This window comes from Ipomoea nil, unplaced genomic scaffold, assembly GCF_001879475.1.
Source record: "Ipomoea nil cultivar Tokyo-kokei standard unplaced genomic scaffold, Asagao_1.1 scaffold0146, whole genome shotgun sequence".
Lineage (NCBI taxonomy): Eukaryota > Viridiplantae > Streptophyta > Magnoliopsida > Solanales > Convolvulaceae > Ipomoea > Ipomoea nil.
The window spans coordinates 4,006,746-4,028,902 of NW_017616574.1; the positions used below are offsets into that span (position 1 = coordinate 4,006,746).

A 22,157-nucleotide genomic window follows, 5' to 3' on the forward strand; every position below is an offset into this window, starting at 1 on the left:
TTATTGTTTTTTGGAATACTTACAAGTTTTGTTGAGATCTTGATTATGGTTTTGACAATTTGGATGGGATCACATGAAATAAAAAAGACATAAATAAAGTATCAAGTGGGAAGGAGAGGTCTAAGTCGCTTAAGTATGAGGTCAGAAGTTTGAATCCACATTTAAACAAAAATGCCTTTGGGAGAACTGTCCCCGACCAAGGCTGTAGGATATGGTTTATGGTTTATATAGCATCCTCGATCATATAAGCTAATTTTTTTTTTTTTTGACCACATGTTTCCTTAACTAGTCAACTAAAAAAAACATGTTCGTACCGGTAGGATCTCAAGGATGACAAAACACTCCCTTGTAAGTTTTAAAAGGTAGCTGCATTTCCAAGGCTTGAATTTGAAACCTTTGGTTAAGCTGGAGACCCACACTATCCCATCCACACACCCCGTGGGTATATATGCTAAGCTATTTCCAATAGGGAATAAAAATACTAGGAACGAATTTCAGGCCAACACATAAAACAAAATTCACAAGGAAGGACAGTTACTGGCCTGGTAGGAGGAAGGAAAAGGTATGTATGCTTCAATTTCCACATCTATTTTAGAAATGGCACCTTTCAAACAAGTTCTCAAGTTTCCCCAATTTTTGAAGAAGCATCAAGGCATAGTGTGCATCATTGCCTGCCTGCATAGAAAAATATATTAATTTAGGTGGTTTGAGCTGTTTTAAGATTACAATTGCACTTGATTAATGTACACTAAGTAGCAATTATGGCAACAATCCATATAATGGACCGACTACATATCTAAGCAAAGACAGAGAGAAAATGCAAAGTGCACTTTTCACCATCAAGTATCATTACTTTCAGCAATTAAAAATTGCCGTACCAGTTTGCAGCATGCATTATTATCCAGAATAGTAAAAGGTAGTAATAACAGGGATGAGGATGTGATGCATGAAGCACAATTAACTGCATGAGTAAATCATCATGCCTCGTTTGGTGTGGACCATTCTCCAGTTACTGCCAGCTAATGACCTCAATATGTGAAGCTATAATAGCATCCATCTTGGCGGCTTTCTTCTTCTGGAACAGGAACTATGACTAGGTTCATCCCTAGAGAAGACTTGAATAACATGAGAGAAGGGAAAATAAATGTTAATATCATGTTCGATAGAGTATGAATTAAAGGAGAAAAATGAAAACCATCTTGGTGACTTGCATACGAACAAGGTCAACCAAATCATGAAAACAAAATCCCAGCATCTGCTAGAGCTAGATCTGCACATGAAGATCACCTCCGAGAAAATTGAGCATTGCTATGTATAAAGGTAGTATAGGCTAGTAGTTTACAATTCAAGCCAATTTCCTACTTGTAAGAAAATTGAGCATTGATATGTATAAAGGTAGTATAGGCTAGTAGTTTACAATTCAAGCCAATTTCCTACTTGTAAAGGAAGTAACCAGTAGCTACATAATAACTAATATGATGCATCAAATATTACAACTTACTTCCAGCAGATTCCAAAACCAAAGCAAAAATATCTACACTTCTCTTTCAGAATACTCAAGAATTCTAACACCTCCCAAAGCCTTAAGTAGCACTGAAAAACAGCTCCTTATCCTCTACACCAGACTATAAGAATCTTCAATCTCAGAAAGAAAATGAAGACCATTAGAAGCATTACAACAGAGAAAGGATACACAAGAATTCTGCAATAAGAGGACAGGAAAGCCTGTCCATAATCTTACCTGCCAATGGACAAGGGTGGCAAAAATTGTATTACTTGTATAACTAACGTTACAATTCTACTGGCCAGTATTACTATACATCATTGCTTTTGTACTCTCCCTTGGACCAAACCCATAGCAAAGGAGAACTGATTAGCTCCAGTTTGATTTTAGTTTAATTTTAATTTCTTATTACTGTTTTCTTTTTAGGGACAAATACACTCATACATATGCATTCATGATTTCAAGTTGCCTTCTTGCAGGTACTTTACAATTAAGTTCCTGAGCAGTAATTTGTGCCAGCTGGGGACAAGTTTTCTATTGCCCAAAGAGGTGTTAATAGTTTGATACTCTACTTACTGACTTTGACACAGTACATGTCAATATCTTAACAGGAAATGGCCATGAAGAAAGGATTTGGGAGAAGCAAAAACATGAGTGAACTTAGAACATGGAAGGTTAGCAGAAAATAAAAGATAATGAAAATTTGGATTTTTCTCCTCCACTTTCCAGATAGCAAGAAAACAGAGAAAGAGGATTTTAAAAAAATAAATAAATAAATAAAAAGACGACAAAACACTATTATTTCACATATCTTCCTCTACTTCTTTCTCCTATTGCTTTACCCAACCCCACATATAAGAGTTAACAATTAGGTATGCACAGATGTGCAGTCAGAGAAACATTCAGAAACACAGCAGGAATTCCATGAACTTCAGATTCTCTCGTCTCAAGTAAAGTCAGAATTAGAAAAGACAAAATAAATCAAATACTTACACTAAAACAACAAACTTAGTGCAGAGTATTTCCAAACTCTGCTTCAGCAGATTCAAAAGCTTTTTTCACTGCACCAGTGCTGAGTACTGCAAGCTCCAAAAAGAAATGCTAAAAAGTTAATGGTTAATAAATATTGTGACCAATTTTAGAGTAATTTAAATTTTAGATTTGAATAGTTCCACTCAAAAATTAGGTTGTTCTTTAAGGCAAACTAAATTGAGTAGAATTGGTAGCTAAATATATAGACACTGAAGAAGTACAGATATAGTTTCCTAAGCAGGAATTAGAGTAACCTTTTGCTCTTTCATGATTAGTATACCAGAATATATAGAAAACATGGTGACAGAATTTACTCAAACATTGATGTACTATAGCAAAATAATTTTCCCAAAAGAAAATAATTTATGCCATCTTTTCAGATGGAATGTATGATTAACACCAATAGCCCAGAATAATCTCTCATCTCTAGGATCACTAATTCACTATCGTGTTTAGAATACTGCAATTTTCCTCCCAAGTAAATCAAAATACTCATTAGTTAAGTAAAATCATTCATGCATCTTTTTGAACATTACATTCCAAATACTGCTGTAAATTAAATTATAGCCTTTAAAAGAAATGAATGACACAGCTAAACTGCATCAAATTACTTCATCACCCCTTATGAGAAATTAATGACACAGCTAATGAACACATTGTATGAAGTTCAGTAGGAGCTTAATCATGAATTTAAATAGTCATCAATGTTCAAAACCAGAAAAGAATTTATAGCTACTTCTGGCTCTCTAGAATTTATCTCATGTCTATATATTACATCTAATTTACTGTAGTTTGAGGACAGTTTCCACTTCCCAACTTGTGCAGGTGAGAGCATGCCATAATCCATTCAGTAATGTGTAACTGACTAACGGTAATAGTGTAATACTGTACCTTCCATATGGTAATGCATACCGGTAATAATGCACCTTCTTTTCGGGGAAAACTATCCAGTTTCATTTAATACCTTGGATTAGAAGGTGCCATTTGAGTGCATAACATATATAGTGAATAATCATGCTTATTTGTCACAAAGCTATACCTTTTAGATGATTATATTCATGTTAGTATCCTTTGACCCACCTTCAGCACCAATGGCACCTATATGTCAAGACTTAGGGTGTGTTTGGTTGGCAGGTTTAGCACTCAAGTATGGGTATGAAAGTGATTGTTATTGTTTGGTTGATTGGTTTTTAAAACATACTATGGGTTTGGAATACTCATTCCCTTATTTTATAAGGGTTTCATCCCATTATTCATCCTTAGCCTAATCATTCTCATTCCACCCTATTACCAAACATGCAAAATACTTTCACCAAAACCCATTACTATTACCAAGTATTTGATACTCATTCCGATTTCGATTCCCCTGTGCGAACCAAACACACCCTTAGTTATTTAGTTAGAATTTAGAAACAAACCAGAACTAGGGCATGGGCACTGTGGCTGTGGCTGCCCACTTTCCACTGCCACTCTTACACATGACTTCCACCCTTCTGGTGATCAGGTCAGTGTTTCCTTCAAAAGAGGAAAGAAGATTCTTGACACTCTTATGCCCTAGGTAGTTCTGTTTGTGCCTAATTTAGCACCACCCACCCACATTAAAAATTTCACAATATGGAACTTGTACAGAATACTTCAATTACTTAAACAATACTACACAGATTGTTACTGTATAATAGCAAACACTTTGGAAACCAGCCTTGGCTGAATCTTAAATGTTGCAATTTCTGAATAAGGATCCACACTGAAGAAGCCACGCAGATGACCATTATAGTATTCAATTAATGCAGATCAGGTTTAGGAATGAATAGTAATCCATATGATTGCAATAACAGGCGATGAAATTTTCTATAAAATTAACATATGATTGCATACATTATCGAGGCATCCTAGGCCAAGGTGCCTTGTGGCTTGTATCGAGGTGTCCTAGGCCGAGCTCGCTATGGACCTGGGCGTCTTGGACTGAGGTCAGACGTCTTGGGTTGAGCTGAGACGTCTTAGGCTGAGGTGAGACGTCTTAGGCCGAGGTGAGACGTCTTGGGCCGCTCCAACTTCTTGCTCCGCTCCCCTGGGTTGGTTTGCTCCAAGCATAATATATCCATCATGAGTTCCACACTCTTTGTTGGAGAAGTCGACAACGAAAGAGAGTAAATGTCCTGACTCGACGTCTATATGCAACGTGTCGAGCTCATATGGTCGAGCTCACCATGGCTGAGCCCATTGTGGCCGAGGTGCCTTATGCCGAAGCGTCTTGGGCCGAGGTTCGTTGTGCCGAGGCGAATTGGGCCGAATATTCGTTAATGAAGGAGAGTAAACACGAGTCGCACTCCATGGGTCTGAGCCCCACATGGCCGACCCCAACGTGGCCGACCCCAACCTCAAGGATTAGACTTGATAGCGGCTTGATTGGCGTCATCCCTTCTTTATCATATGGGTTCCGTCTTCCGCTCCACCCCTTTGTACTTTTCCTAACATGCCTCTCCCCCCGGAGGTAAGCACATTTTGTGTCTCTCCTCTGGGAGGTGGGCACATTTTATGTCTCCCCTCCGGGAGGTGGGCATATTTTATGTCTCCCCTCCGGGAGGTGGGCATATCTTATGGCCCCCTCCGGGAGGTGTGTCCTTTTGTACCTTGCTTCGATAAACATGCTTCCCCTCCCGGAGGTGGGCACATTTTATGTTTCCCCTCCGGGAGGTACTTCCTTTTGCCTTCGATAAACATGCTTCCCCTCCCGGAGGTGGGCACATTTTATGTCTCCCCTCTGAGAGGTGGGCACATTTCATGCTTTGCGTTGATAAACATGCTTCCGCTCCTGGAGGTGGGCACATTTTATGTCTCCCCTCCGGGAGGTACTTCCTATTGTCTTTACTTCGCTAAACATGCTTCCCCTCCCGGAGGTGGGCACATTTTATGTTTCCCCTCTAGGAGGTGGGCACATTGTTTTGACTTGGTGTTTTGAATGGACAATCAGCTCTCCCTTATTGATTCATTGTTTCTTTTTTTTTTCTTTTTTTTTTTCGCACAATGTCTTATGTTAGCCGCTTGAGCCTAGTCTTCCTGGACTAAGCCACCGGGCTCCTCCGTCGTGGTTGGTACGCGAGGTCGGACCTCGTGCCCCCTTAGGGTACGTTAGCCGCTTGAGCCTAGTCCTGCCGGACTAAGCCACCGGGCTTTTCCGTTGGGGTTGGTACGCGAGGTCGGACCTCGTGCCCCCTTAGGGTGCGCTACCCGCATGATCCAAGTCTTGCCGGGCTAAACCATCGGACTCTCCCGTCGGGGTTGGTACACGAGGTCAGACCTCGTGTCCCCTTAGGGTGCGCAAGCCGCTTGGGCCGAGTCCTGCCGGACTAAGCCACCGAGCTGTTTCGTCGGGGTTGGTACGCGAGGTCGGACCTCGTGCCCCTTAGGGTACGCTACCCGCATGAGCCACGTCCTGCCAGACTAAGCCATCGGACTCTCCCGTCGGGGTTGGTACGCAAGGTCGGACCTCGTGCCCCCTTAGGGTGCGCAAGCCGTTGGGTCGAGTCCTGCCGGACTAAGCCCTCGGACTCTCCCGTCGGGGTTGGTACGCGAGATCGGACCTCGTGCCCCCATAGGGTGCGCAAGTCGGTGGGCTGAGTCCTGCCGGACTAAGCCACCGAGCTCTTCCGTCGGGGTTGGTACGCGAGGTCGGACCTCGTGCCCCCTTAGGGTACGTTAGCCGCTTGAGCCTAGTCCTGCCGGACTAAGCCAACGGGCTCTTCCGTCGGGGTTGGTACGCGAGGTCGGACCTCGTGCCCCCTTAGGGTGCGCAAGCCGTTGGGCCGAGTCTTGCCGGACTAAGCCACTGAGCTCTTCCGTCGGGGTTGGTACGCGAGGGCGGACCTCGTGCCCCCTTAGGGTACGCTTGGGGAGGTCAGGTGAGTACTCGATTCTTACAACATCGTTGGAGGGGACGCTCCACCTCTTAAAACGTTGTAGGATGAGACGCCCCACCTCTTGGAACGTCATTGGAGAGGACGAACCACTTCTTGCAACAATTTTGGAGGGGATGCTCCACCTCTTAAAACATCGTTGGAGGAGACGTTCCACCTCTTGAAACATCTTTGGAGAGGACGAACCACCTCTTGAAACATCATTGGAGAGGACGGACCACCTCTTGCAACATCATTGGAGAGGACGGATCACCTCTTGCAACATCATTGGAGAGGACGGACCGCCTCTTGCAATATCTTTGGAGGGGACACTCCACCTCTTAAAACATCGTTGGAGGAGACGTTCCACCTCTTGAAACATCATTGGAGAGGACGGACCACCTCTTGCAACATCATTGGAGAGGACGGATCACCTCTTGCAACATCATTGGAGAGGACGGACCGCCTCTTGCAATATCTTTGGAGGGGACGCTCCACCTCTTAAAATATCATTGGAGGAGACGTTCCACCTCTTGAAACATCATTGGAGAGGACGGACCACCTCTTGCAATATCTTTGGAGGGGACGCTCCACCTCTTAAAACATCGTTGTAGGGGACGATCCACCTCTTAAAACATCCTTAGAGAGGACGGACCACGCGGTGGGCCGAGCAGGTCCCTTTGTGGATCTCCTCTATTACTGACCTCGCCTCGTTGGGGTACAAGCAATGTAGCAGGGTGTCATTGGAGGACCTCTTGTAGAGTATATCACGGGAGACCATGTAGGTTCTCCCCACCGGCTTGGCTGCGGCCTTGTCAAGGGGTAAGCAACCCATAACAGGTTCTTCCGTTAGGTAGTGAGCGGGGGCGTCCCCCCTGTACTACCGTTAGGGAAATGCCAAGGTCGGGGTCGGCGCGCACGACATCGACCATGAGTTAATAAGAACATATGTCAATATTTGAGCTCCCGGGGTTTGGGGAAGTCGGGTGCTCGACCTATCACGCCCCCTTGGGAGGGGTGGGGTAAATGTAGGCACCCCTCAAGAAACGTCGGGGCCAAGTATGAGGGCTCGGACACCTCCTTGGTGCCCCTCAACGGGGCGGGTCGACAAGGTGGTAGCTTGTTGTAGCGCGACCATCCCCTCCACGAGCTCGTTCATTCGCTTACGGAGCTGCTCGACCTCGTCACGATGGGTGCTTGGAGCTCGACCATTCATTTCTCCCGACCTCTCATCTCGGGAGGCCTACTCGCGTCGTGGCGGAGCTCGGGGCCAGCGGCTCGGCGACCTTCGGGGACATGATTCCTCCGCTTGTGGTGCGTTGGGGGTTGGCCTTGGGCCCAACCTATCACAGGTCGACACGCGTTTGCCCAGCCTCACCAAGGCGGGCCTAACATGGGTCGACCTCCCTCTATCACCCTCTCGATGGCGATCTTGGCGGATGTCACTCCCTCCCCGCGTTTCCGATGGCCGGGGTGAGTTGACCTCCTCTTCGGTTTGAGTGTTGAGTGCCCGGTGTAGCCGGGTGCTTGGACCGATGCGCCCCCTTGAGGGAGGTGGAGGCGGGGTCGGCGTCCTTTGTGTGGCCTCCGGACTGTCGTGCGAACCTCCTTGGGGACCCTCTGTGAGGTGAGCCAAAGTCCTAGAGGATTGCTAAAGGGTAACCGCCCCCTCCTGTAGCGGGGCAAGATTCAGAGGAGGGGCCACGGAAGCCGGCACCCCACCGCTGCGATGGTTGGTGAGGTGATCTTTCAAGTCCCCCCGACTTGGTGGAGGCGGCTGGTTGGAGGCTGGGGGCCCCGTAGGGGCCGTTCCCAGTTGCGGCGAGCCGGGTGCCACGGGAACCGTTGGTGTGGTCGAGAGTTGGATCTCGACCTTGTCATGGTAGCTGGTCGCGGTAGACCACTGGATATAGAACACGCTTGAGCTGGTACAGCAGCTCTCAACAAGAGCACCAATGATGGATTTAATTGACCCGGGGTAGACCCGAATCAATGAATCAGGATAAGAACGTGATATGAAATAAATAAATGTAACGCAAGGATATCGTAAGGTCGCGGGGACCATAGGTCGCGGGGACCGTAGGTCGCGGGGACCGTATATTGTATTAAGTATCGCTAATAAGCTATTACAAGGCTTGATTAGGACAATAGTATGTGTAAAATAGTGAATATGCCTTGTTAGGACAAGGAGGTGGGCTTTTATAGAAGCTAAACCCCCAAACCGTCTCCCCCTAAATCGGTGGGTAGTTGGATCTCCGAGTTGACCGCGCCCGGGTGTAGACCGGGTCCATGGGTGTGCCGAGCTCGACATGGCCGAGCTCACCATGGCCGAGCTCATAGGGCCGAGCTCGACATGGCCGAGCTCACCGTGGCCGAGCTCACCATGGCCGAGCTCGACATGGCCGAGCTCACCGTGGCCGAGCTCAACATGGTCGAGCTCACTTGGCCGAGCTCAACATGGCCGAGCTCACCTGGCCGAGCTCAACATGGTCGAGCTCACTTGGCCGAGCTCAACATGGCCGAGTTCACCTGGCCGAGCTCGGCATGGCCGAGTCTGCGCCTGGGGTTCAACCTCTGGGCCCCGGGTCCATTCCATACTTCATTGCTCTGCTTCCCGGGTCGGTTTGCTCCGATCATAATATATCCATTACATACAATCTTGGGGTTGTATTAAAGTGGTGAGTAGTCACTCCTTATTTTCCCCGCCATCCGTCTCCAGCTAGGGGTTTCTATGTGAATTTTGCTTTTGGAACAACCACAATTTGGTTTGAACCATTCAAGTTAAATAATATTTGCAATACTTACCCGACTTTCCCAAATGCCCCCCCAAAAAACCGGCTATTTTCACACCGCTTACTGTACCAGCGATTTCTTTTTGGCATCTCAAATATGATTGTTGCATGTTTGAACTTATCCATATTAGAATTCAATCAAACACTCAAATTTATTTGACTTATTGTGATTTCTAATTTAGGAGAGTTAGTAGAGATGTTTTCGCTCCTCCAATCATTCATTCAAATATATAAGAGCATCTTCATTGACTTTTTCTCTTGAGTTTTTAGGAGTAGTTTTTTTGCGAGGTAGAATAGTAGAGGAGAGATAAAAGATGAAATAGAATTTGGGTTTTCTCACAGCTTTTGTAGGAAGAAAACTGGAGCAAGTGAGTAAACTGACAATTTTTTTTTTCTCCCTCTCCATTGTCCATGTTGATTCAACAAAAACCCAACTTATTTCTAAACCATTGTTATTGCTCTAAATTGGAGCAATGGTCTTGGAATTGAATTAAAACCCTAATTTTTATTTTATAATTTGCATTTGATTTGTTCATTCTATTATATATAGTTGTCTTTTATGGACAATCATGATACAACAATGGACAATTATGGTTGTGCAAGAAATACAACCCCGGTCATCTTCATATATATATATTTTTGTTTTTAAAATTGACTTGTTAAAAAAAAAAAAAAAAAAAAATCATTTGGTGTATTTCTAAATCATCTGAAAAATATGTACATTCTAAATGTATAATCTATGAAATGAAACCAATTGCCTTGTATGCAATAAGGCATGATATATATAACCCTATCTTTAGTTGTGTTGTCAGGGATAATTTAACAATACAGCAGAAGAACAGACAGTTGAACCTGGCAGCACTGCAGCAGAAGAACCTCATTGAGCAACTTGTTGTGTATATATAACTGTTGGCACATGGAATGATTCAAATCGCGGTTCAGTCAAGTCCACTGCTTCTTCATCTTGAGAACGCTGCTTTTTGACGTTTGAGGAGAGGACGATTTCACTCTCTTCATACTTTGCAGAATCAGTATTGGCTTCTTTCTGGCTGTGTGGAGGCGAAGATGAGCGGTCACACGTGATTTGCTTGATCTCCTCTTCTCCAGTTGGGTTGAGAGTTCTTCCATAGCTTTCAATGTCACGGTTGAATGAGCTCTGAACAATATAAAACAACCAAAACGAAATAATCATCTGTTAATGTGCTTAAACGAAATAATAATCTCTTTTCTTTTTTTGAGTTCAAACCTTAAAGCTGTGTCCCATAAAGTTCTTCCTCTTAGATTTTTCTGGAGCAATAGTCGAGAGAATTTGAACAACCTCACTCATGGTTGGGCGAGAATCGGGATCTAGCAGCAGGCACTCCTTTGCTAAGTAAGCCATTACCTGCATTTCCTCTTCTTCAAAGACCCCCTTCATATTTGGGTCTGGCAACTCTGAAATCACTCGCTTACTATCTTGCAAACGCGGAGTTGCCTGTAAAAATATGAAAAGAAAGAAATCATTGTTGTGTCCTGAAACTATAGATGCATTTGACAACTAGTAATACAATTTCTCCATGCATGTCAAAATTGTTTATGAGGTTTTGTAGTACCCATATTACGAGGCTCTCCTCCCCTCTGTTCATTGACTTCTGAATAGGCTGCCGTCCAGTAATGAGTTCAAGAAGCACAACACCAAAACTGAATACGTCTGATTTTAGAGAAGCTCGCCCGACAATCGCATATTCTGGTGCAAAATAACCAAAGGTCCCCTGCATTCTGGCAGGGGAACTGGAACAACTGGCCACACCATCATTTTGCAGGTGTTTAGCCATTCCAAGGTCAGTAATCTGAAAATAATTCCAAGTAGATAACAAGTTGGATACCAAAAACTGACAAATGGAGTACACTACAGAACTTAGATAAAGTTATGAAATACAATGAAAAGGTAGTGACTACTGACTACTGTTAATTCAATTTTTATTCTTGTTTCCAACAATTATTGGCCAATGCTATCTTTGTAACAGTTCTTTGCAAATGCCAAGTATGGTACTCATGAAAGAGACTGAACTGGACTTTATTAGATGAATCCAAAATAATTGAATATTCTCTCTCGTGTTAGATATTTACACTTAAACTTATTCTGTGAGTTGACAACTACTATACACCCCTACTTGCAGCTTTTATAATTTTATTTGAATAAAGTTGTATTCTTCTCATAAAGCTCTAGCACCCATGAATATTGAACAAATAAGTTTCTCTTTGGAATATTGAATCTAACATATATCAAGCAGTGGTCTTCGTTGTCAGTTGTCAGTACATAAACAAAATGGCACAAAGGAATTTAAAAAATTAGTCTGAGTAACCGGACCAAAAATGCATTTCTACTTGTTAATTTGGTAATTGAGATTTATAACATTACCTTGGCTCTCCAATTCTCATCCAGTAGGACATTTGTGGATTTGACATCACGGTGCAAAATTCTTGGTGCAGCTGCTTCATGGAGATACTCCAGACCCCGAGCAGCTCCAAGAGCAATTGTAACCCGAGTGCCCCAGTCCAAACATCTTCCAGAAGCCACATCCAGACAATCTCTCAGGCTGCCATTAGGCATGTATTCAAATACAAGCAGCCTCTGAGCATGTTTTCCATGGTATTCTAAGCAGTAGCCAAGCAATGGCACCACATGACAATGATGAAGTCTTGATATCAGTTCTATCTGATAATCATGCAGACAAGGGTCGTTACATTTAACTTCTTTATTTGTTTGCATCTGTTAACACTGTGCACAATACTTTAGTTTACTTGTAGAATTAACACTAAAAAGCACTACCTCTGTCAAGAAAGAAGATTCTGAATCTGGCCCTCCTTGAATTTTTATTCTCTTAACTGCAATGATTCTTCCATCCTTCAGTTGGCCGCGGTATACCTGACTACTTCCTCCAACTCCAATCAAATTGGAAGTAGAGAACCTATCAGTTGCGTTTTCTAAGTCAAAGTATGAAAACTGTATAATCATTCCATATGGTGCTCCCATTTTGCTTCTGAATAGTAATGACGCCTTGGGAATGCACCCTACAGAATAAAGTGAAGCAGGAAGTTAATTGTAGAAATAGGCAGAATGAAGTTCTATCTCTACCTCATCAATTTCACATTTACTTAACCACCCTAGTATCAATGAAACTGAAGGGTTAAAAAGGAAAGTTTAAAACATAACAGCTTTAACATTCCCAACATTTTGACCAGCACTTCTTACCTCTAACAAAATTTGTTGGGGTGGCTGCAGAAACTTTAGATTCTGTTTCTGAAGAAGCTCCTTGGCTTATTAAGTTAGTAGCACTACTGAAACTTGTTTCTTTATCTGGTGAAAAAATATGTCGTTGAACAGAATATTTATCCCTTTGATAGATGTAGCACAGCATCAAAGCAATAAATGCAAGAGTTGCAACTGCTGAACAAAGTAAGAGAATAACAAAAACAGCTTTGCTGGAAATCCACTTCTTGGGATACTGTGTTTCAACTGGAGTCCCTATTGAAAAGCAATTAAACACTCCATAAGCAAGGATAGAAATAATTTGCACTGTACTTAACTGAGATACCATGCAAACAAAGATGTAATAGTTGGGGGTAACCTCAGCCAAGATGGCGAAGGATACAAACTTGTAACCACAAAATCACGAGTTCGAATCCCAGCCCTCTTGGTTTGAGCCGGTCAGCTATGGGCAAGTTAGGGGTAGAAATAGGCCGGGTCGAACTAGGCTTTTGAAAATTAAGCCTGGGCTTGAGCCTGTATGTAAGCTATTTTTTAGGCTCAAGCCTGAGCGTACCATTAGCCTGGTCTGACCTGAAACCTGTTTAAAGGCCTGAAAAAAAAAAAAAACATATCTATCACAGTAATTTGAAGTTTGAACATCTACTTTAGGTTAGGTACTTCAAAGCCTAACATGATAATTAATCATCTTTAAGCAAATACAGATTTCACACTTTAATTAATTTTATTTGCTTCTTTATTGATTATGTTCCTAACCTGGAATTAGAAAGGAATTAAAGGATCTTTCATGTTAAAATATAAATAGAGTTTGAAGAGTGTCCAGTGTCCATGTGTACATAATCAAATACTCCCTCCGTCCCATTTATGTATTTGGTTTGGTTAACGAGGCTTGACTGAAGTTAGTTTTAATTCAATTTGTCATACTATTAAGTTTAGTATTAGTATACAAAATTTATATATTTAGAAACTACACTAAAAGTACTATTAAACACAAAAAATCAAATTTAAAAATAAGTAAAAAATACTCAAAAAATAAACAAATAAGAAAGAATTGGTTTGACCAATAAATAGTAAGTAGGACAGATAAAATGGGACAGAGGGAGTAAAACACTTAAGCACTCAATATATAAAGCTTCATGAACTTCTAAATAGAAGAAGTCAGGAAAAACTATTCTATATACTTGTGAGAATGGAAATATTGAATAGCCAAATAGCGGAATATGAAATAATTTTGGGGGTTAGGGTTTTCTAATTCACATATATACTTAAGTTATATATATATATATAGGCCATGCTTGTAGGCTTGTAGGCGTGGCTTTATAGATATAGGCTTGGGCCTATTTAATAAATAGGCTTTAAAACAGGCTTAAGCCTGACCTATTTACTAAATAGGCTAGGCCGTAGGCCCCTACAAAGGGGCCTAACCTATTTCCACCCCTATGGACAACCTAGGCTGGTTTACCTCCTTGTGGTCCTTTGCCAGATAAGGTCACAAGAAGGGATTTGCCTAGTGCACACCCTCGGGTAGTGGCTGCGATTTCCCTCATCACCTAAAAAAAAAAAGATGTAATAGTTATGAATAGCTGTATGAACCATCACTAATATGCTGGCGAGGATAGAAGGCCCCAAATAATAGTATCTGTTCATTATGACAAACAACTAACCCAACATACTATCTCTTCAGCATGACAAATAACTAGTACATAGGCACCAACTAACTACTTATTTGGATAAACTTTGCTAGACCATAAAGGTGAAATACCAAAACTGCAGTTGCAAGATGTAAAGCAGCCAGTATTATTACGTCCAGCAGCCACAGTAGGTAACCCCTCAGCGGCACATATACATATCCACTTGCTTTGGCTTGAGCCATCTGCAGATACAATAATGCCAAAGCTTATGGAAATATAAGGTAATTCATGAATTTCTTTTATTGAAAAAAAAGTTAATATCATTAAATCTACCTACAGTTAGATGTAACTTGCATTTTACTAACTTGTAATTATTTAATTTACACTTTGCCCAACCTGAATTAAAAATCTAAGATGAAATGACTATAACCCCCATAAACTATTTAATACAAACCAACTTCCTTTTTATGTAATTGTAAAAATCAAAACCAAACATCCTTAAATAGTAAAAGAAATAGTAGAGTTGGTCCCCCGTGGATTCAATGTCAATATTTGCTTGTTTCACTCAACATTGTATACAATTCCATATATGCAGTTTACCAGACAACTTAAAAACTTTTCTTTAAAGATGTCTTGTTTTGAGTTTATAATACTGTAATTAACAAACCATGGAAATAATAATATGTTAGAAAGAAAGAATGAAAGAAAATACCAGTACTTTTGTGTGTGTATGAAATTACTTTAAACTAACTATAAAGTTATGCAAGTCATCATCAAATATTATGAAGAAAAATAAAGAACATCTAAACCAATTTGACATTTTGATCGACACATCCACAATTTTTTTCAAAAAGGATAAATAATCTTTTGTTGAATAAAAAAGTAATTTAAACAGTGTTGATTTTTAAAATTACATAAAATAAATCAAGTGAATAATAGACAATTTATTCTAGACTTTTAAGTTAAGGTGTTCAAAGTTCATATGGAATAACTTTATGCGGGCAAAGTGCAACTAATATCTAATTATGGATGGGTTTAATGAAATTAACCCCAAAAAAATATAATTAAAATATTACCTTAAACAAAATACATATATTTGAGCCTTACTAATAATCAAAATTTAAGAAGCTGTCTTGGTTCAGCCAATAGAGCACATGGCTTTTACATAGGTGTATGTAGAAACACTAATGTGCATTTTTCTAACTGACTAACTGATTTTCTGCATTTGGAAAATATAAAAGTCCATTTTTTTTAGCCAGAATTCCCTTCTGAGTAATTAAGTAGGATTTTAACTCTACTTCCCTTGTAAGTAATTAAGTAGAATTCTTAACCTGACTTCCCTTGTAAGTAATTAAACAAAAATTTCGACTTCCCTTGTAAGTAATTAAACAAAAATTTCGACTTCCCTTGTAAGTAATTAAGTAGAAATTCCAACTTCCCTTATAAGTAATTAAATAGAATTTTGAGGCAGACCTCCCTTATAAGTAATTAAGTAGAATATATAAGTGAGAAGAAATATGGCATGGATGATTAACTTTGTGTGATTGTGGCAATAAGTTGTTACTGCATGCTTTCACAATAGGATTAGAAGCATACCAGGATTGCAATCACAGGATGAGGAACAGTTAGCAGCACTAGCAATACTCAAGTTGGTGAAACAGGTGCATGTCCACTTACTTGTCTCAGATGAATTAGAAGGCCCCTCTGAGAAATAATAAATAAATTACTTTATACAACTTAGCAAGGTATTTACATGGTCAAATTGCAATAGAAATTGAAGCAAGCAGTTAGCAGTTTTCTATTTTAATAAAAGAGAAAGAAAACTATTTCTGCTCCTAAGACAGACACTTGGGCAGAAGGAATTGAAGAAGCAAGAAACATATACAAAGTTGACACACCTTAAATACCCCACCCCCATAGGGAAAGAGATCAAATTTAACACCAAATTGGCACAGGATGAAAGGAAAAGGAGACAAATTCCGGAAGAAATTAAAAGGAAGGGCAACATACTAACCACAATTAACTTGCTCTATCCAGGCCAAGCTAATGAGACCAGCAAGCACAAGTTTCACAGTAAACCTCATCTCTCATATCCAATCATCAAACTAAAATTTCCAGAAGAGAAGATGCAATGAATATTTCAATTCCAGAGTAAGAAGACACAATGTATAATACCAGAAAGTTTTGATCTTGGGTAATTATTTCCATCCAACAAATTGTTAAAAATAAAATCTAAAAGAGTTTCTTTCAAAGGGAAACTTACATCAATTGAAGTTGTCTGGAAATCTAAGAAAGCTTGAATGTCTCTAGTCCTACATTTCAGCAATTAGAGCAGCATGAAGATCTGAGTTGGCAGTTCTGTTTTCCATTGAAGTTTCTTACTTTCTTTTAATGGAAATAGAATTCAGTTTAAGAAAACTGCTATATAATAATTAATGTATACATAGATAGCACTATACACATGTCATCTATGCCACGAGGTACTAAATATAGGCAGACCCTTGAAGATCCATTGATATTCAACTAACCTACTGAATGCAGTGTTGACAGAAATATGAAAAGATGCCCACCAGTCATTTTGACATTCCAGCAGTGTAGTTACATCAAACAATTAATGTGCATAGCAGAATGGGAAAACCTCTTTTGAACTTTAGGCAGCAGTGTGAAGTTCCATGTTTAACGCAAGCCAATCACATTAACTAGAGCTAGTCTTTGAAAAATAACAGTTTACTTCAACCTATGTGCGAGACTTAAACAGCATAAACATACTATCATATTCTGGAATTGTAAGTCTATAGATTTCAGAGAAATTCTGGTTTTGTAAGTGAGATACTGAAATATAAGGATGGGGTTTAGGTAAATAGATTGGCAATTTGAAATGATTAAAGTAAAGCTATATAAAATATACAAATTAAAACTGAATTTTTAAGAAGAAGAAGAAGAAGAAGAAGAAGTATTATAATCCAGAAAACTTACTCTTGCAGACCTCAAGGGTGGGATATTATGATATTACTAGAAAGCAAAAGCATTCCCCAACTTTGCCAATTTAAATGTGGGCATAACCATCAAGATCAACATGAAAGAAAGGCCAAAAATGAAATGCAGAACAGTCAGCTGACAGCAGACACGTAAAAAAAGGACCAAATATTATTATAAACACACAAAAAAAAAAAAAAAAAAAAAAAAAAAAAAAAAAAAAAAAAAAAAGATTTTAAATGTTTAGTTATAAGCTCAAAGGTCCATTAATCAAACTTTGCGAAAGCTACCCAATCTCGAATGCGACGGGGACCGCTCAACAAATCAAAGAGTAAAGACACATTAAACCAAATACAGCACAATTATTAAAGAGCAAATTAATCATAGTACCATATCTAATCTGCTCAACTCCTGCTCCAAAGTCATTATTAAGTGGCAAGAATCTTTAGTCAAATGGACCCACGTAGCTGATGAAAGAGGGCAAACAATTCAAAACGTTTGAAATGGTTATGGCTATGGGCAACGGTTGGAATGGTAAAAAGACTTTGCTTGAAAGACATGAAGATGCTGGGCTACAGCTACAGGGCTGTCCTCTCTTCTCTTTGGTGGAGACTTGAGACTGGAGAGTGACGTTTGCCGGAAAAAGACGCGCGATATATATTTTTAGAATATATTTATTTTATGTAGGTTGAGTGAAAGGCCCACATTTTTCATTTTTGGTGTCGGTAGACGAGTAAAGAAACCAAATTTTAATTCAAATTTTTTTTGTTTTTACGTTATCAAAATAATATATATTATTTAAATGAAATAAATATAAACAAATACCAAAGTTTAACTAACAATTATTCTAGTCATAAATCTTGTGGTTAAGCTGCATAAATGTATCTCTCTCAAATAAAAAGTCACAGATTCAAAAGTTAAGAGTATATATAAACAAATACTACATCCTAATAAAGTCAATACTACTAAAAAAAAATTTAACAATTACCCTTAATTAACGGATTTGTTAGCCAAGAGCCCAAGACAAATACAGTTCGAAAAGGAGTTAATGTCACCTTTGCTATTTTGGTGCCATTCCCACCTCCCACCATTAATGCACCATAATTATTATTATCAATACATAAATTTACTCTCTTTTTCTTTGTTTTGTTTATTTCGGTGAGAATTTCAATGAAATTTCATGTCCTTTTGTTGCATAATTTGAGATTGATCAAAATTTATAGAGAAAATTTTTGAATTTCTACAAGTGCATATAGTGTAAAGATCATTTGCAATTTGCACTTTATTTTTACTATTTACGGAGTATTAATTAATTAAACCATCTTTTTTTATTATTATTTACTGTAACATTTTTTATAATTTTTAAATAGAGTTAATTATCAAAATGGTTCCTTGACTATAGCAAAATTACTAATTTGGTCATTGACTATTTTTTTTGACCAATTAAGTCCCTCAACTTTAAAAATCTTAACCAATTTAGTCTTCCATTTGTTTGACCATTAGTCAGCACTTAATTTGGGACCAAATTGGTAAGTTCGCTATAGTCAATGGACCATTTTGATAATTAACTTTAAGGGTGGACAATTCGGTTTAGTTTTCTCGAACCGAACCATACCAAACTAGTTAGATTCGGTAATATACCGAATGGTAATAGATTCTTGTATATCGAACGGTTCGGTAAAAACTCAAACCGAACTGCATTGTTCGGCAAAAACCGAACCGAACCGAATACCAATTGAACTTTGGATTGCTATTTTGTTATATATTAGACTTTGGATATGGACTATGTAAACACCATAACACATAATATAGAACTTTTGATAACAAACCATAAAGAAATCAAATAAAATATTTACGAAAGATACTCGTGAGAATATGAGCTGAACAGCAGAACAAGCAACAAGGGACTTGGATTTACTTTTTATTTATTTATTTATTTATTTATTTATTTATTATTATTATTATTATTATTATTATTATTATTATATTTAAAAAAAAAAAATCAAACGGTATTCGGTTCAGTTCAATTTTTTACTGAACAATTCGGATCGACTCGGAATGGTTTTTTTTCAAACCTTTCGGTATACAAGAATCCAATACCGTTTGGTTGTTCGGTATATTACCGAAACAAACTAGTTCGGTACGGTTCGATTCGAGAAAACTAAACCGAATTGCTCACCCCTAAAGTTAATTATCAAAATGATTCCTTGACTATAGCGAAATTACCAATTTGGTTCTAAGTACGGTTGACTAACGATCAAACAAACGGAGACTAAATTGGTTAAAAATTTTAAAATTGAGGGACTTAATTGTTTAAAAAAATAGTCAAAGACCAAAATGATAATTTCGTTATAGTCAAGGACCATTTTGGTAATTAACCCTTTTAAATATATAAATTTTATATAAATATGGCGGAGAATAAAAAAATTAAAATGTAAATACGTTCAGCTCGTTAACATAACCAACCTCTCACTGGAAGAATAAAAAATACTCCGTAAAGAAAAAAAAGTGTAAATTTTACATTGATATACTAATAATGGAAATGACACCGTTAAAAATGACAAGGACTGATTTGGGAAAAAGAGAAGCTCAACGAAAAAATAGAAACGCCGGCGTACCTCCGACGTCGGAGGAGAGGTCTGAGCTTCACTTCCAGGTCACCGGAGTACTAGTGGGAGAAGGATTGAGCATCAGCGAGCTATTCGGCGAGAATGCGGAGGAATGGCGCCATAACTCTGGAAAACCAAAGGAGTCCTCAACTCTGAGCTGAACTGTAAACTGTCACTCTGAGAAGGAGAGAGAGAGAGAGAGAGAGATTGAGAGAGAGAGAGAGAGAGAGAGAGAGAGAGCGGAGGATGATGAGGAGGAGGAGGCCAGGGAGCGGATCGAGCGTTGCATCTGGGCCGTTGGCTTTGAATTAGCAGAGCTGTTGGGGCCCACAGAAGCCACGTGACTGACTGACAAGTACATCGTATTCCCGATGAGCCGAGCTGCTACCTGCTTTCTCGAGCAACACCACGGCTTCGGTTCTGCCACATGTCGAGTCAGTATTCCGATTTGGGGTAGGAATTACTTTTTACTTTGATCTTTTATTGTCTTAAGTCCATTCCCTCCCCAAAAAAGATGATGTTTGATTGTTTGATTTTTTTTTTTTTTTTTTTGAAAGAACTGTTTGATTCTTTTTAAAAAAATAAAAATAAAATAAGGGTCAAATAGGCTATCGAACTACACACCAAACTTTAATTAGGCCATTTAACTCAAAAAAATTACAATCAAATCCCTGAACAGCACAAATTTAAACAATTGAACTTAAAGTGACCTGCTAAACTGGTAATTAGATGACGTGGCGGTTACTAAATTATTTTTTATTTATTTTTTGATTAATAACTTATTTTAAAAACTTATTTTAATAATTCTTAAATAATAAAACTTTTTAAAACAAAAAACAAAAAAAAAAAAAGGAAAAGGAAAAACGCCGAAAATTTACATCAAACAAAAAAAATAAATCCACCGCTCTCCTACAGTTTGTCGTTAACAATGGAGCTTCCGTTTCCGGTGATGGAGAGGATCAACGGCGACGAAGGCACGCCGCTAAGGACCGTCGTGTTCTGCAAATCATCGGCCAGAGGTTCACGATGCGGCTGAGTGCGGGCGGATGGCGGCGGCGTTGGTGTTGGCGTTGGCGTTGCGTCGAGGCGGAACTGGGTTTATTTTTCCCAGTTACGATGTTTCTGCTGTCTTCCCTCTCAGACGACACGGGCGACCATTCTCGGCTGTTCGTCACTGCTTTGCTGGATTATGCCGGTGGCGATGTCGATGGTGAAAATGAAGGTGGTGCTGAGATCATGATTGCAGTAGCGTAAGAAACAGACGAAGAAGAAGGGGGAGGGGGTCGCCGGTGGTTTTTCGTTTTCCTTTTTTTTTTTTTTTTATAATTTAAAAAGTATTAAAATAAATTTTTAAAATAAAAACTAATTTGATAACTGCCATGTCATCTAATTATCCGGTCAACAGGTCACTCTAGGCTTAATTGTTTGAATTTGTGCTGTTCAAGGGCTTGATTGTTGCTTTTTTGAGTTGGATGGTCTAATTGAAGTTTGGTGTGTAGTTGGATGGCCTATTTGACCATTATTCCTAAAAAAAAAATAAAAAAGCTCATTTGTTTAATTATAAGCAGAAATGATTACAAATAAGAACAACTTCTTTTGCAATGTTCGGGAGAACTTGATTCGCAAACTGTTTCACAAATTTGAACCTAATTTCGGTGAATGAACGTAAAGCTTCTTTAATATCGTTGAAGAATTGATCAAACGTAGTCAAGACTGACTTTGGTTGAAAAATCTTGCACACTGACTTTGGTTGAAAAATCTTGCACACTACCTGAGTATCTGTTTTCAACATTATGTCCATTGACAATAAATCTATCAAGAATCAAGATGGACTACATATGACAATAAAAAATAACTGTTTGATCCTTATTTATTGAGTTATTATAATTTTATTTAGATTAGATATTTAATACAATAATTGATCTGTTAAACATTTAATAATTACACTTGAAGTGAAATTATAATTATATCAATAAAAAGAAGTCAATGCTATTTTCTAGTCATTTTTGGTACGTGTTGCTTGCTTGCCCAAGTTAATGCGATTTTTTGTCCTAAGAGCAACTCCATTAGGAAGATTTTAGAAGTTTTTTTGCAGGTTGAGTGTATAGGTGGAAGAGAGAGATGGAAGAGAGAGAAGAAGTGGGTGTGTTTCAGACTTTCAAGGAGACCTCAAATTTTCCAGAAATTGTGGGTCCCACCAAAGTTCTTTGCTTCCCCGCCTGGCCACGTGCAAGGCAAAGAGGCGCCCATCGGGTGCATGCACTGCGCGCGCCCAACGGGCGCGTTTAGAGCTCTTTTTATTTTTACTTTTCCTTTTTTTTTTTTATTTTGTTGACATTCGTTTTTTGTTTTTTGTTTTTTTTACCCCTCCCTCATTTTCTCTTTCCTAATCACACCTACAAAAAATTTTCAAAAATCACACCAAAATCTCCACTATTAAGGATGCCCTAAGAGTTAAGAATTACATTAT

General features: G+C 39.3%; 1 protein-coding gene and 1 long non-coding RNA gene across 6 annotated transcripts; both read right to left on the reverse strand.

The window, feature by feature from the left end:
• Positions 1-268: 268 nt before the first annotated feature.
• Positions 269-2,339, reverse strand: LOC109174609. Its single transcript, XR_002053127.1, has 4 exons — positions 2,291-2,339; positions 1,438-1,539; positions 879-1,308; positions 269-675 (listed from the first exon to the last, which is right to left on the reverse strand). It is a non-coding gene; the product is annotated as an uncharacterized LOC109174609 (long non-coding RNA).
• Positions 2,340-9,891: 7,552 nt separating this feature from the next.
• LOC109173557 (receptor-like serine/threonine-protein kinase NCRK) lies at positions 9,892-19,918 on the reverse strand. Of its 5 annotated transcripts, XM_019322810.1 has the most exons (13): positions 19,697-19,918; positions 17,469-17,545; positions 17,079-17,138; positions 16,366-16,414; positions 16,117-16,207; positions 15,699-15,806; positions 14,234-14,344; positions 12,457-12,729; positions 12,034-12,275; positions 11,623-11,919; positions 10,814-11,050; positions 10,468-10,695; positions 9,892-10,377 (listed from the first exon to the last, which is right to left on the reverse strand). In XM_019322810.1, exons 5-13 carry the CDS (start codon positions 16,184-16,186, stop codon positions 10,099-10,101), a joined length of 1,845 nt encoding a protein of 614 aa, XP_019178355.1. In that variant the 5' UTR covers positions 16,187-16,207; positions 16,366-16,414; positions 17,079-17,138; positions 17,469-17,545; positions 19,697-19,918; the 3' UTR covers positions 9,892-10,098. The 5 variants fall into 5 exon arrangements, with proteins under 5 accessions (XP_019178355.1, XP_019178345.1, XP_019178350.1 ...); XM_019322800.1 differs by lacking the exon at positions 17,469-17,545; XM_019322805.1 differs by lacking the exons at positions 17,469-17,545; positions 19,697-19,918 and having other exon boundaries at positions 17,079-17,267.
• Positions 19,919-22,157: the final 2,239 nt, after the last annotated feature.

Bases quoted from the DNA above. Each gene is read 5' to 3' on its own strand.
- LOC109173557 (XM_019322800.1), bottom strand. From the start codon at position 16,186: ATGAGGTTTACTGTGAAACTTGTGCTTGCTGGTCTCATTAGCTTGGCC. The intron at 15,807-16,116 runs GTTAGTATGTTG...ATTATTTCTCAG, and splicing joins GATAGAGCAAGTTAATTGTG to AGGGGCCTTCTAATTCATCT. The intron at 12,276-12,456 runs GTAAGAAGTGCT...TTTATTCTGTAG, and splicing joins CCCAACAAATTTTGTTAGAG to GGTGCATTCCCAAGGCGTCA.